The sequence below is a fragment of the Garra rufa genome, chromosome 1 (assembly GCF_049309525.1).
Source record: "Garra rufa chromosome 1, GarRuf1.0, whole genome shotgun sequence".
Lineage (NCBI taxonomy): Eukaryota > Metazoa > Chordata > Actinopteri > Cypriniformes > Cyprinidae > Garra > Garra rufa.
The window spans coordinates 6,740,659-6,755,172 of record NC_133361.1 but is presented as its reverse complement, the minus strand read 5'-3'; the positions used below and the strand labels follow the sequence as shown (position 1 = coordinate 6,755,172).

The following is a 14,514-nucleotide window of genomic DNA, read 5'->3' as shown; positions in this document are numbered from 1 at the left end:
CTGATCCGTATCCAAGAGGGGGACGAGTGGAAGACCTTTATCACCCCGACTGGCCACTATGAATATCAGGTAACGCCCTATGGCATGGCCAACAGTCCATCCATATTTCAAAATTTCATGAATGAAATCTTCCGTGACTACCTCCAACGTTTTACCGTCATCTACATTGACGACATACTGATCTACTCCCGTAATATGACAGAACATCAGACCCATGTTCGCCAAGTCCTTCAACGCCTTCGGCAGCACCAACTGTTCCTTTAAAGGGATAGTTCACCCAAAAATGAAAATTTGATGTTTATCTGCTTACCCCCAATGCATCCAAGATGTAGGTTACTTTGTTTCCTCAGAAAAACACAAACGAAGATTTTTAACGAAAACCGGTGCAGTCTGCCAGCCTTATCATTGATCTGGATGGGCACCAGACCTTTAAAAGTAAACAAAAACATGCACAGACAAATCCAAATTACACCCCGCGGCTCGTGATAATACATTGATGTCCTAAGACACGAAACGATCGTTTTTTGTGAGAAACTGAACAGTATTTATATCATTTTTTACCTTTGATACACAGCCACGTCCATCTGTCATGTGCACGAGTTTGGCATCAGTCACGTCAAATGAACACGCGCTCTAGCTTAGAATACGCAAACGCCGGAAGCGATCTGTCGCATGTATACGACACTCATTGTTTACACAGTGCACAGAGATTGTGTGTATAGCGGCTATTCAAAATGGTAATTACTTGCGCGTATCCTGATTGTTTAAACCGATTTTAAGCTAAAAGATTACGTTAGTTTGCGCAAACTCATCCGGGACTTTTCACTGATTTCCCCTCACGACGTTTGCGTATTCTACGCTAGAGCGTGTGCTAATGTGACGTGACTGATGCACTTGACAGATGGACGTGGCTGTGTATCAAAGGTAAAAAATGATATAAATACTGTTCAGTTTCTTACAAAAACCGATCGTATCGTGTCTTAGGACATCAATGTATCATCACGAGCCGCGGGGTGTAATTTGGATTTGTCTGTGCATGTTTTTGTTTACTTTTAAAGGTCTGGTGCCCATCCAGGTCAATGATAAGGCTGGCAGACTGCACCGGTTTTCGTTAAAAATCTTCGTTTGTGTTTTTCTGAGGAAACAAAGTAACCTACATCTTGGATGCATTGGGGGTAAGCAGATAAACATCAAATTTTCATTTTTGGGTGAACTATCCCTTTAAGGCAGAAAAATGTGAGTTCCACCGGTCCACCGTCTCCTTCCTCTGGTACGTGATCTCTGTGGAGGGAGTTCGCATGGAACCAGGTAAAGTTGGGCGGAGCCAATCACGGTGAAGGAAGTCGCCCAACTTTTACCGTCGCTTTATTAAAAACTACACTCTTCTCTCGGCACCATTAACATCTCTCCTGAAGGGAGGACGTTGAGTGTTGCACTGGACATCCCAGGCTCAACAAGCTTTCGACCACCTTAAGCATATGTTTGTCACTGCAACCTTCCTCAAACATCCTAATCCATCACTGCCTTTCGTAGTTGAAGTGGATGCTGCAGACATGGGTATTGGGGCCGTATTGTCCCAATGGGCTGGTGAACCCTGGTCTCTCCATCCATGTGTGTACTATTCCAAAAAACTCACCCCAGCAGAGAAGAACTATGGTAAAGGTGATCGTGAGTTACTTGCCATTAAACTCGCCCTCGAAGAGTGGCGACATTGGTTACAAGGAGCCCAGTTTCCCTTCACGGTCATCACCGATCACAAAAACCTCCAATACCTCCAACATGCCAAAAGACTCAATGTCAGACAGGCTCGCTGGTCACTATTCTTCGCTCGCTTCAATTTCCAAATCACCTACCAACCCGGTCATAAGAATACAAAAGCAGATGCCTTATCCCGTATGTATTCACCTACCGTCGACGTTCCTGGCCCAGTTTTATCACCCTCTGTCTTAGCGCCCATCCTTTGGGAGATAGATGAGGAAATCCAGGCTGCCACCCTCGAGGAACCCGCTGCACCTGAACTTCCCCCGGGTCTCACCTATGTCCCCAGTAACCAACGACTTCCACTGCTGGACAGTGCACATACATCCCTCGGCTCAGGACACCCTGGCAGCAGGCGAACCCTCTCGAATGTATTGGTGGCCCGACATGACTAGGGAAGTCATATGCTACGTCCGTGGATGCTCAGTTTGCACCGCCACCACCACACCTCACCGTCTACCTGAAGGTAAACAAAAAAAACTTTGCGGACAGGAAGACAGTGCGTTAGTGAGTACTTAAATGCTGTAGTTTAAATAGGCGGTTGTTACTTTTGTTGCTGCTAGAGAATCACGTCCTTGTTTTCTAAACTATTTGACTTATTCGTTTCTATTTGATTTAGTTGTTGCTAGACATTATTTATTAATTTCAGTTTATTTGTTCCTGCTGATTTCGTTGTAACCTGTAGTTTTGATTGCTCTCATTCTAATTGAAATGCTGAGCGGACGGTGCAAAGGGTGTTAGTTTTTAGTTTCGGTCTGACCCATTTGCGTACCATCCATTTGGGATTGACTCAGCCCAGTGGGCGTCCCCAGCTGCTATCACCTAAGTATTGATTGGTGGTGTGGTGGTATTAACTGTTGTATCAGCTGACGCTGAAGCCTCAGTGGAAGCGTTCAGCCTCCTCGAGTGAAGACTGACAAGAGTAAAGACTTGCGACTTCTCCTGCGCGACTTATCCGAGCAACGACACCAACAAAGCACTTCAGTACTCCTCTCCTTTTTCTCACTCTTCTTTCTGTCCTTCTTTATCATGTGTTTCCAACTCATTCCGGTGCTCTCTACACACCGCACTAACATCACATGCACACGCCGACGCAATCTCTCTAACCTGTGTCCTATAGACACCTCTTCCACTGAACCTTTCTCTTTCACGGTTTTGCTTTGGAACAACCAACTTGATCTCCTTTACACACGGAATTGTACTTCAGACAACATTGTACTTGTGGTCAAACCCCTACACATCTCTGACCACTTCTTCATTACACTTAATCTTGCCACTTGTGCACCCCCATCCCCCCTACCTGTTACTTTTAGACGAAACCTACGCTCTCTCTCACCCTCCCATCTTTCTTCCTCAGTATCCTCCTCTCTTCCCTCTCCTACCCACTTCACATACCTGGATACTAATGCAGCAACCGACACGTTATGTTCCACTCTAACTTCTTGCCTAGATGATATATGCCCTCTCTCCTCCAGGCCAGCACGGGCTGCTCCTTCGAACCCTTGGCTATCCGATGTTCTTCATGAGCATCGGTCCAAACTCAGGGCAGCTGAGAGAAAATGGCACAAATCTAAGGATCCATCTGACTTGAGTATGTATCAGTCTCTGCTTTTATCTTTCTCTACCCAAGTCCATACTGCCAAATCTTCATACTTCCACAACAAGATCAACAATGCTCCGGACACATGCAACCTTTTCAAAACTTTTAATTCACTGCTCTGTCCCCATCCACCACCTCCCACCACTTCTATAACAGCTGATCAAACATCTATCAGTAATAAGTTCTCAGCTCCACACATACAGGAACTAAAACTGACCACACCCACGGCTGAAACTCCCCTCTTCTCCTTCCATCCCCATTCTGAGGCAGAAGTAACCAAACTTCTCCTCTCCAGCCATCCAACGACATGTCCTTTAGACCCCATCCCCTCACACCTTATCCAAGCAATCTCCCCTACAATCCTACCAGCGCTCACACACATCATCAACAAATCTCTTCTCACAGGCACTTTCCCCACTACATTTAAGCAGGCCCGGGTAACCCCACTGCTCAAAAAACCTACACTTCACACTTCACTCATAGTCAACTATAGACCTGTCTCTCTCCTTCCTTTCATAGCAAAAACATTGTTTTCTACCAGCTATCTTTATTTCTCTCACAGAACAACCTATTGGATTCTAACCAGTCAGGGTTCAGGAGAGGCCATTCAACTGAGACGGCGCTACTTTCTGTCACTGAAGCCCTGAGGATTGCAAAAGCTGATTCCAAAACATCAGTACTCATCTTGCTGGACCTATCTGCAGCATTTTACACGGTAAATCACCAGATCCTCCTGTCTACCCTCTCATCGTTGGGAATCACAGGGACTTCACTTCGCTGGTTCAAATCCTATCTCTCTGGCAGGTCTTTCAGAGTGGCCTGGGGAGGGGAGGTTTCGAAAACTCAACTGGTCACTGGGGTTCCTCAGGGATCAGTTCTTGGACCCCTCCTCTTCTCCATATATACCGCATCTCTGGGCCCCATCATACCGGCACATGGCTTATCCTACCATTGCTATGCTGATGACACACAGCTCTATCTTTCTTTCAAACTAGATGATCCATCAGTAGCTGCAAGGATCTCTGGCTGCCTGGCAGATATCTCTGCATGGATGAAGGAACACCATCTTCAGCTCAATCTAGCTAAAACTGAGCTCCTTGTCTTGCCACTCCAACTTTACAACATGACTTCTCCATCCAGTTAGGTTAATCAACAATTACCCCATCGACTTCAGCCAGAAATCTTTGTGTAATCTTTGAAGACCAATTGACTTTTAAAGACCACATAGCTAAAACTGCTCGATCCTGCAGGTTTGCATTGCAAAACATCAGAAAGATCAGGCACTTCCTATCAGAGCATGCTGCACAACTCCTCGTACAGGCCCTGGTCATTTCCAGGCTGGACTACTGCAATGCTCTTTTAGCTGGTCTTCCAGCATGTACAATCAGGCCTCTACAAATGATTCAAAATGCAGCAGCACGGCTCGTCTTCAATGAGCCCAAGAAGGCCCATGTCACACCCTCAGCATGTTCCCTCAGTCCCAGTCACCATGATCTATCACCATCCAACCAAATCCCAATTCACCACACCTGTGAACCATCAACAAAGCCCTAATCACCCACACCTGCACCAGCAATTACCCGCTCCCTTTAAATACTCACCTTTGTCATTCACTCACCGGCTGGAATCGAAGTTGCATGGACACTCCTCTGTGGTTCTTCTCATCCTCTTGCCCAATTCTCCCACGCTCTTCTTTGGAACCCTGTTCAAAGTGTACTCACCTCCCAATAAATCTCATAAAGTAATATCTTCTTCCTCCTCTCCGTGTGTGTGTGGACATGACAAGCAGACGTATTATTTTACTAAGGATTTGCATAAGTGAAATATGTCTAAAACCTACATGTTGCGTGAAAATCTGTTATACAGATATAAAGTTAGGATGACAGAAAAATACAACAATAATTGTCAAATACAAACATAAATGTAAATATACACATATTACTGAAGATGAATCATATTGTCCATTATATTTATTTCTCTCGTTGTTTTTTTTTTTTTTTTTTTTTTTTTTAAAGCAGAAGCAGAGACTGGTGCTTCAGAATAAATATATTATTTGTGATAACTCATTGACTTCTCTGAATGTCGTTCTATCTGTAAATTCCAAGTCAGAAGTTTTAGATTTTTGTGGTTTGGGGAACTAACAGGTTCAGAACAAACAAAAACTGCAATAACTGTTTAACCACTCATTTGGTCATCTGTTAATGTTTCTGACTAAGAAATTCTTGAGAGTCACACTTAAAAGTTTCTCCAGGGGGCACCAGAATCCCACAAACAGACAGAATGCCTGACCTCAACCCTGATGTAATCAGTTTTTTGTTTTTGTTTGTTTGTTTGTTTAGGCCAGCACTGTTGGGAGCAAGAGATTTGAGAAATGAAGGACTGCTGGAAAAAAAAAGAAAGAGAAGAAAAGAAAAACATAAGTCAGCTGAGATTAAAATCCACCTTAAAGTAAAGGAGATGTTCTGTCCTGTGATGGAGAAGATTGAAAAACAGACTGAAATAAGTATTCAGCACAGAATTGAGAAAAAAAAGAGATTTACAAATTCTGAATTTATATTTTTGCAAATGGTACATCTCGAGGAACAAGATCTCGTTGAGAATTTGACTCTGCATTAAAAGTGCCAGTAAACAAACAAACCCATCAAAATACATCTGTCAATAATGACAATTACACAACATGTCACATCATCAGTTCTTGTGGACTATTATATTTAAAAAGTATTTTGTAAAAGGTTTAATGTAATGATTAGATGTATGCCATGCATTTATATTAATTTCTGTAATAATCATTCACGGTCATTAACCCTTGTGCATTAAAAAAAAAAGTTACACATAGGTGTAAAATGGACAAAATGTCCATGTCCAAAAACTGTCATAAAATATGATTTATTAATATTTTTTTCCACTTTCACTGATATGGATTTTTTAACCAGCATCTGTTCTATCCATAGATACCAAACATTCATTAATTTTCAGAATTTTAACCCTTTAAATGCTGGTTTCTTTACATAATACTCACTGTCAGTGGGCAACACTAGCTCCAGAGCTTCCTCTGCTGAGTAACGTCTCTTCATCTTGCAAGCAATGAAATGACCAAGCCCCCAAGCACCAAATATGTCTAGGTTTTGTTTTGCGAACACCTGTCCGGGCTGTGCAAACACTCAAACTTTGTATACAATCTGCCAGACTACAAAATCAGCGTTTTTTTGTGGTGAAAACAAAAACAATGTGTTTAGAGCCGTCTGAACTTCTACATCAAATTCAAGCTCACCTTTTATCTCTGTACAAAAACAATAACAAATGAAAAAGTGCAATCAAGGATTAAAATGTGTGTTTGGGTGAAAAATAAAAATCCTCAAAGCTCTTTAACCTTCTTTGACCTTATTCATAGCCTTCTCATGGCCCTACAACCCTGCCAAGGGTGAGACTCATATACATGGAGCGGGATTTTTGATTACCAGTACAATATAAATTCTTTCAAGCATATTGCACCCATAAAATTTTCAGTAAACACATGCAAACCACACTCTGACATCCTCACCAACATACCCACACAATTATAGCTGCATTATTTTTCCAATTGACTCTATAATAGGCTATAATATGCATAAGCAGAAAACACAAAAAAGTATTTCTTTTATATGCCAAATTTGAAAAAAAAAAAAATGGCACAATCTAGTAAAAAATGGTAAAAATTTACAATTTGAAGCCTTTCCGATAGAATGAATGCCTATTATCAAATATTGCGTCATTTTATGGTCAAATGGCCCTGGGTTAAAAAATTGCAGTTTTAATGGGTTTCTATGTGGACATTTTTGTCCTTAAGGTCCTGAGTGTGAGTATTTTTTGTACAGAGGGTAAAATAGATTTTTTTGAAGGAAATGAGGGTGAAATATTTATGTTTCAATAAAAATACACACCTGAGCCAGCTCAGAATATCACCACAATGGCCGAGCATCAGGTTAACTGAACAAAATGTGACGCAGACGCAAACCCTCTATAAGAGCTGACAGAGAGAGCCTACAGAGTGGAGCCTGTGCTTCAGTTGAGGATGGCCAGAGAAACATTAATGTTATGCTTCATTTAAATTGTAGTTGTTCTTACAATACTGAGATGACTGATAGCTATTCTACACCTTCACAAGTACAATACTGTATTCATTACAGCAGTTGTAGATGAATTTCAGTTCATTTTTCATTGTCCTTTATAGAGCGATCTAAGGAATTCTCTTTTTGAATCGATTCAGTTGAAAAATCCTGATTTATTTTGGAAATATGAAGCTGAAATGCTGTGTTGGTTGTTTTAAAATAATGTTTTTTACTCATGCTAAATTTGTGGAAAAGGCCTGGTGTCTGCGCCAAAGTATTTTGTATCCCATTTGACAAATTTTCTCCTTTTTGCATGTGTTCATATGTTGTGTTGTGCTCTGTATTCTGCCATGTGGCTATTGTATATAATCTGATAAAGTGTCTTATAAGCCCTTGAGGGCTGGGCACCAATTAAAGTGTTTGACACTCAAATAAAATACATCATCATCATCATCATCATCATCATCATCATCATCATCATCATCATGTAGTGTTTGAGAGCTGTGATCTCACTGTTGAGGTTTGGAAACATGTTATTGCTGATTGTGAGAACAGTTTGACTGCAGTAGATCAGAGCTGTCAATCACACACATGCACATTCCAGTTCCTCTTTTTTACTGCTGCACGCCATGAAAGTTTGTATTTATTTTTTTCAGTTAACAAAGACATAAGTTCAACCCGATTATGGGCACAGCCATGGGGCAAATTACAGCACCCACTTGCAAAAGTTTCCACAAAGGCTAACATGACATAACTAGCGTATTTACTAGTTGCCAGATTAACATTATATAGACAGTGTTGGGGAAAGTTACTGTTAGAAGTAATGCATTACAATACTGCATTATTCCCTAAAAAGTAATTAAATATTTTACTTAGTTACTTTTTATGGAAAGTAATGTGTTACATTGCATTTTAATTCTGGGCAGGGCTTACTTGTTTGTTTGTTTGTTTTTTATATATGAAAGTTATACTTTTAGCAAATGTAAAAGCCCTTTCACACCAAAAAAAAAAAAAAAAAACTGAAACGAGGCTGAAGGGAAAGAAAATGCACGTCTGTACAGTAGAACGCAGGAGAAAGTCGGTTCATTCATTTTGATGAAAAATGTATGTTTTTTTTTTCTTATTTTTTTTTGTGAGAGATGAATTAATGGGTTCAGATTTATTCTAGAACTACATTAACCTCATGTTTAAACTGCACACACAACACCTCTGTACTTTTGATTTCTCTCAACATGAATATGTATTAACCAAAGCGTAAATAGATTTCTTTTTTACAAATTAGATTTAGTAATTTTTTTATCTAAATGTTTAGTGTTAATTTAAGGCGAAACACTGCAGGTGAATAGGGTACAACATTAACTAATAGTTATCCCCTTACTTACCCAGTTGATTGATTACATTGATAATTGTGAACATGTTTTGTATTACACGTTTTCTAAAATGTTATGTTTGAATATAAAAATGAAGCATTACTGAATTAAAAATGTGCTAAATTCTTATTTTATTTTTTTTGACATATAGAGTCAAAAGTTTTTACAGAGGGAATTTTGTGTATCTCATTTCGTCACGCCAAAAAAAAAAACAAAAAAAAAAAAAACAAAACAAAAAAAAACTTAGAACAGACAGAAAACAACATATTTATTTGTATTTATTTTTTATTTTTTATTTTTTTTATAAAATGTTGTATAAAATCAAGTGAATCATATTTGAACAAATCCCTCTGTAAAAACCTTCCAGATATAGACAGGAATAACAATGTAAAGTTTGGTGTGTGTAAGTGCTACTGAAGTGGATATATATGGCTCAGTGTAGAAGAAAAACTCATTTTGAAAAAACAGCCTTTAAAAATATACAGTGCCTTACGAAATTATTCATACACCTTCATTTTTTTTTCACATTTTGTTATGTTGCTGCATTATGTTAAACTACTTTAAATTACTTTTTTCCCACATCAATCTACACTCCCTACTCCATAATGGCAAAGCAAAAATAGGTTTTTAACATTTGTGCAAATTTATTAAAAATAAAAAACTAAAAAGATCCTGTTGCATAAGTATTCATACCCTTTTCTTGGACATTCGTAATTTAGCTCAGGAGCATTCATATTGCTTCTAGATGTTCCTACACTTGGAGTGGAGTTAAACTGTGGCAAATTCATGTGAATGAGTCTGATTTAGAAACACACACACCTCTCAGAATAGGTCTAACAGCTGAAAATGCATATCAGAGCAAAAACCAAGATAACTGCCTGTAGAGCTCAGTGACAGACGTGTGTTAAGGCGATGATCTAGAGAAGAGTTCAGAAACAAATCTGCTGCATTGAAGGTTGACAGAAGCATTCTCCATAAAGGAAGACGACTGGAACAACTAGGACTTTAGAAAATGTCCAAGCTGACAGAGATGGAGAGGTGAAAAGGTGAGGCAAAGAAAGGCAGATAATTGCCAAATGCAGATGTCCAAAGCTGGTCACATCAGACCCAAAATACTCGAGGCTGTAAAGCTGCTTCAACTATGTACTGAGTAAAGGGTATGAATACTTATGCAGTGTACTTATTTCAGTGTTTTATTTTTAATACATTAGTAAAAATTACACTCCATACACCTAATAATGACAAAGCCAAAACCAAATGTGCAAATTTTATTTGGGAGTGTAGATTGATGTGGGGGAAAAAGCAATATAAAGTAGTTTAACATAATGCATCAACATAACAAAATGTGAAAAAAATCAAGGGGTGTGAATAATTTTGCAAGGCACTGTGTATTGTAATTGGAAATCTATTGCTACAAATAGATAAAGTGCTATAAAAGAAACAATTAACAGTGTTTTTGGATGTTTTCTTTCCACAACTCAAAATAAATAAATAAATAAATAAATACCTAAATTTCAAACTTGACAGGTGCATGAAAAACTGCATTTTTGCCTGCAGTGTCTTCCCTTAAAACAAGGCAAAGCTACCACTGTTTTCTACTAGAGAGACTTGTTTTCACTCAGTAACATTTTCAGTAACATAGGCAAGATCACAAAAATGGGACTGACCAAAACTGACCATATATTAAAACTAACCACTACAAACATACAACTGACAACTGTGAGAAAGACAGTGATGATGTACATTTAGTCACATGTGTGTTTGTAGTTTTGTGATCCTGAGAGTTTGTGATGTGGACTGAAATCACTGCTCTTGTTGTTTTATCTTGAGCTGTAAAGATGAATACTGTAAAATGTGATAATCAGAATTTAATCAGAGACTCTTCTAGTACTACTTCATGAGATTGTTTTCTCACCTGAACTCTTGACAGTAAATGTGGCTGAGGTCTTGAGTTGATTTCTGTGAGTAACATTGCATCTCCACTCTCTGTTGTCATCGTCATTCAGGAGTGTTGTAGTCAGAGTGATGATACAGTGTCCTGGAGCTGATATCTGATATCTGGAGTCTGATATCGTCAGTTTAACACCAGCCTGATTCACCCAGAACACCTCAATTCCCTCAGAACGGATCCAATCATCACAAGAGACTCCAGTATCTGATGAATACAACTGACAGGAGAGAGTCACAGAGCTGCCTGGACTGATCTCAGTCTGTGAGGATGATGAAGAGACTGAAACACAAAATAACACACAAATCACACTTTCAATCAGCATGAGAGTTTAAATAAAGAATTTGATATTTTTAAATTGACCACATAACCATAAAATTACCGTGAAGAACATGCAGATAAACACGTGCATCAGGTCCCTGTTGTTGTTCATTCACATATTGTCGGCAGATGTATAATCCATAATCTTCTTTTGTGATGTTCTTGATGTTCAGAGAGCAGTCGGACCCCAGACTCAGTCTCTCATGACTCTCTGTGTCTTCCTTCTTTATCCCTAAACCAATCAGTTCAACTGTTGCTGAATATCTGTCATAGACCCATGTAGTTGATTTGCAGTCAGGAAGAGCATTATTACAGAGCAGACGGACATTTTCACCAGAACTGATGAACACATGAACATCATCCACTCCACTGGTACCTGAAACACAATATATTACATTTAAATTTACATTTAGTTATTTAGCAGATGCTTTACTTACAAATAACGACAATGGACTCAATTAAAATCAACAAAAGAGCAATGCTATGTAAGTACTATGTATGACAAGTCTCAGATTAGCTCAATGCAGTATGGCAAGAGTTTTCTCTGGGCCTCCTCATTAAGGGGTCACACTTGGCTCCCTCGCGGTCAAAAGTGACCGAAGCCTTAAAAATTAACTTTTTTTTTTCTTCAGGAAAATCAATTAAATATATTTGTGTTCAATAATATTTTGTAATTATTATTTAGAATTTTGAGCATTTTTTTATGAATCTATGCAATATATATACAGTTTTAATGAGCAATTTTTTCCCAGTAGATTTATATTTTATATTATATTTTTTAATTAATTATGTATTTATTATTTTTCAATAAATACAACATTTCACATTAAAATAGAGTAAAAGCATTTAAAATCCATTTTTTTAAAGTGAAAATTGCACCATCTAGTGGCATAAAAAATAAAAACTTGTGTAATGCCATGTAAACTCCTGTGTCTCCCTATATACATATATACAGGGGCTTTGGGATTCCTATTGTTTTTTTTCTTTTTACTGTTTCTTCATTTTATTAGGCTTTGCATTTAGAAATATATTCAGACATTCTAAAAGATAAATTTTGGCAAGGTTTAGATATTTTTTTGATTGGATAAATATCAGGTTTTGCATTTTTCTGCTTATTTCTGTGTGTCTGTGTGTGTGTGTGTGCACGTGTGTGTGTCAGTTCTGTACTTTTGTTATCTTAGAGTGTCAGTCCTTGCTTGCTGAACACTTCTTTTCCGCACAGTTTCTCATTTGTAGGTTGTATTACCAAAAGATTATCTGAATTATCACATTTTTTCGTATTTCCCATTCATTTCCTATGTCGGTCATTTTTGACTGCGAAGGAGCCAAGTGTGACTTTTTTTTTTTTTTTTGACCCTTTAACATATCCGAATCATGTCACTGATTTTTTTTTTTTTTACTCACATAGCTAATGCAACAAAAGTCACCAAGTGTCATCTCATTCTGATGAAGCTACGATTTTTAAAAATTCAAAACACAAAATTTTTCGGTCAAAAATGACCGAAGAGGCCCAGAGGGTTAAATTCTATAGTAAATAAATACACAGATAGAATAGAGCAATAGAGCTGGTTAATAAAAATAAAAAAGAGAAAAAGAATTATCTTTTTTTTTAAAGAATAGAAATAGGATAATGCTAGAGTTAGAGGGTAAAACAAAGATGGAAGAGATGTTATATTGTTATTATTTTATCTTTGAATGAAACTATTGTATGCAGATATAAACTAAACTCTGACTCAGCTACCATAATAAAATATGTAATGTTCTCTCTGTGCTAGTGGACACATACGGTTAGACCAATCAAAACACTTTCTGTTTTCCCTGAGTTACTGACTGAATTAAGGTGCATGTGCTGAAACAGATGTCCATGCAGATGTCAAGTTGAGCTTTGTGGTAAATCTGAACAAAAAAATTATAAACCATGAGCTTGTGTCAGTAAACAGAAAGTGTCAAAATAAGGAAAGTTTTATAGCATATATGTTGTGAATGGGCTTTTTGTGTTTCACAAATGTTTTACATCAAAAATCCCAATTCCCTTAATTGACAGCAGTTTAAAGAGCATGTAGAAATGTGTTTACCTGTGAGAAGTGAAGAGAGAAAGATCAGTCCCAGCAGACACAGATGACACTTATCAGCCATTTTCTCTTTCTGTCAGTCTTCCTCTTCATTATATGCTCACAACTCTGTCTTTAAATACTAGCAGCTCTTCCTGTGTTTAACTTCCTCTGATCTGATTGGCTGAGTGTTTATTTCTGACACGAGCTGTATTTGACTGACACTATATCACTGCATGATGGAAGTGTTGAATCAGCTTCCTCTGATCTGATCGACCAAGTTTTTAAAATCTGCTGTACTGATATAGTCAGTCATATTCCAGTCATAATGCTGCTTCGTATTTCTTGTAAATATTCTCTTGAATTCAAATAGATCTTATTACTAGTGTGTATTTTTCATTGATGTGTAATTTCCAGCACACTTATACTGTAACAGGAACAATCCCTCAAGATCAACTTGTGGTTGATGTTCAAGAGCACAATGCTAACAGCTCAGGGAGTTTTAACTTCAGTCATTCTGTGAACACAAGACTTTGACACAACAGCAGATGTGAAACATGTTCTTCACTGTGAGACCAGCATATTGTTGCACATTGTTGATCTATAGGCTGTTCTTTACATTACTGTTAGTTTCAATCCCTTCTTTTGGCAGTTTACTGCACAACATTACATTCTAAAAATGTAAATCATTCATAAACTGGTTTGTTACTTAAAAGAGTCAACCATGCTATTCAGTGACACTACAGATCAAGCTAGAACCAGATTGGATTGGATTGGAGTGCCTCTAAGTTTTTGCAACTTTTGCAGAGTTAATACTCTGAATAATATCAGCTCACAAACACACACATTATTTCCCCTCTCAACACTAATGGTTGTCTTTTGGCTTTGTGTTTCTTTTACTGCTGGCAGTAGGAACTCATTTAGTTTGACCACACTGCTTTAACCCACACAGATATGAGATCACCTCTGAACTTAGTTCAGACGTATGGGTGTGTATTCCCACACATGCATACATCATTTCCTCTTGTTTCTTTAACTCGGTTTACAACTTCAACTCAGCTTCTTTGTTTCACATTAATATTTGCTGCACACCATTTACAAATTCGCTGTTAATTTCCTTGGTTCAGTGAATAATTTCTGCATGCTTATGTGATGCTTAACCTGTTCCTGGAACCTCTTCAACACTGCACATGCTGACTGTCTCAACCATTGAAGTATCTTTTGATGAGCCGATGACTAAATCAAGCTCTGTTTGATTAGGGATAAATACAATGGCTGTCTACTGTAATCTTACACCCTCGAGTACTTGTGCTACGTCATCAGCTGTCGAAGTTAAAGCTGCAGTCGCATAACTTACGGCACTCTAGGACTCTGGGAC

General features: G+C 38.2%; 1 protein-coding gene across 1 annotated transcript; it reads right to left on the bottom strand.

Annotated features, from left to right (window-relative positions):
• Window positions 1-2,158: 2,158 nt before the first annotated feature.
• LOC141337244 (uncharacterized) lies at window positions 2,159-13,221 on the bottom strand. The gene is made up of 6 exons (XM_073843065.1): window positions 13,161-13,221; window positions 11,147-11,461; window positions 10,732-11,046; window positions 10,570-10,646; window positions 4,977-5,060; window positions 2,159-2,218 (listed from the first exon to the last, which is right to left on the bottom strand). The coding sequence occupies exons 1-6, from the start codon at window positions 13,219-13,221 to the stop codon at window positions 2,159-2,161; spliced, it is 912 nt and encodes a 303-aa protein (XP_073699166.1).
• Between the last annotated feature and the right edge of the window lie 1,293 nt (window positions 13,222-14,514).

Bases quoted from the DNA above. Each gene is read 5' to 3' on its own strand.
- LOC141337244 (XM_073843065.1), bottom strand. From the start codon at position 13,221: ATGGCTGATAAGTGTCATCTGTGTCTGCTGGGACTGATCTTTCTCTCT. The intron at 5,061-10,569 runs GTGACTAAATGT...CACTTTGAACAG, and splicing joins ACAAAACTACAAACACACAT to GGTTCCAAAGAAGAGCGTGG. The intron at 2,219-4,976 runs GTGAGTGAATGA...GTTTACCTTCAG, and splicing joins TGCAACTTCGATTCCAGCCG to GTAGACGGTGAGGTGTGGTG.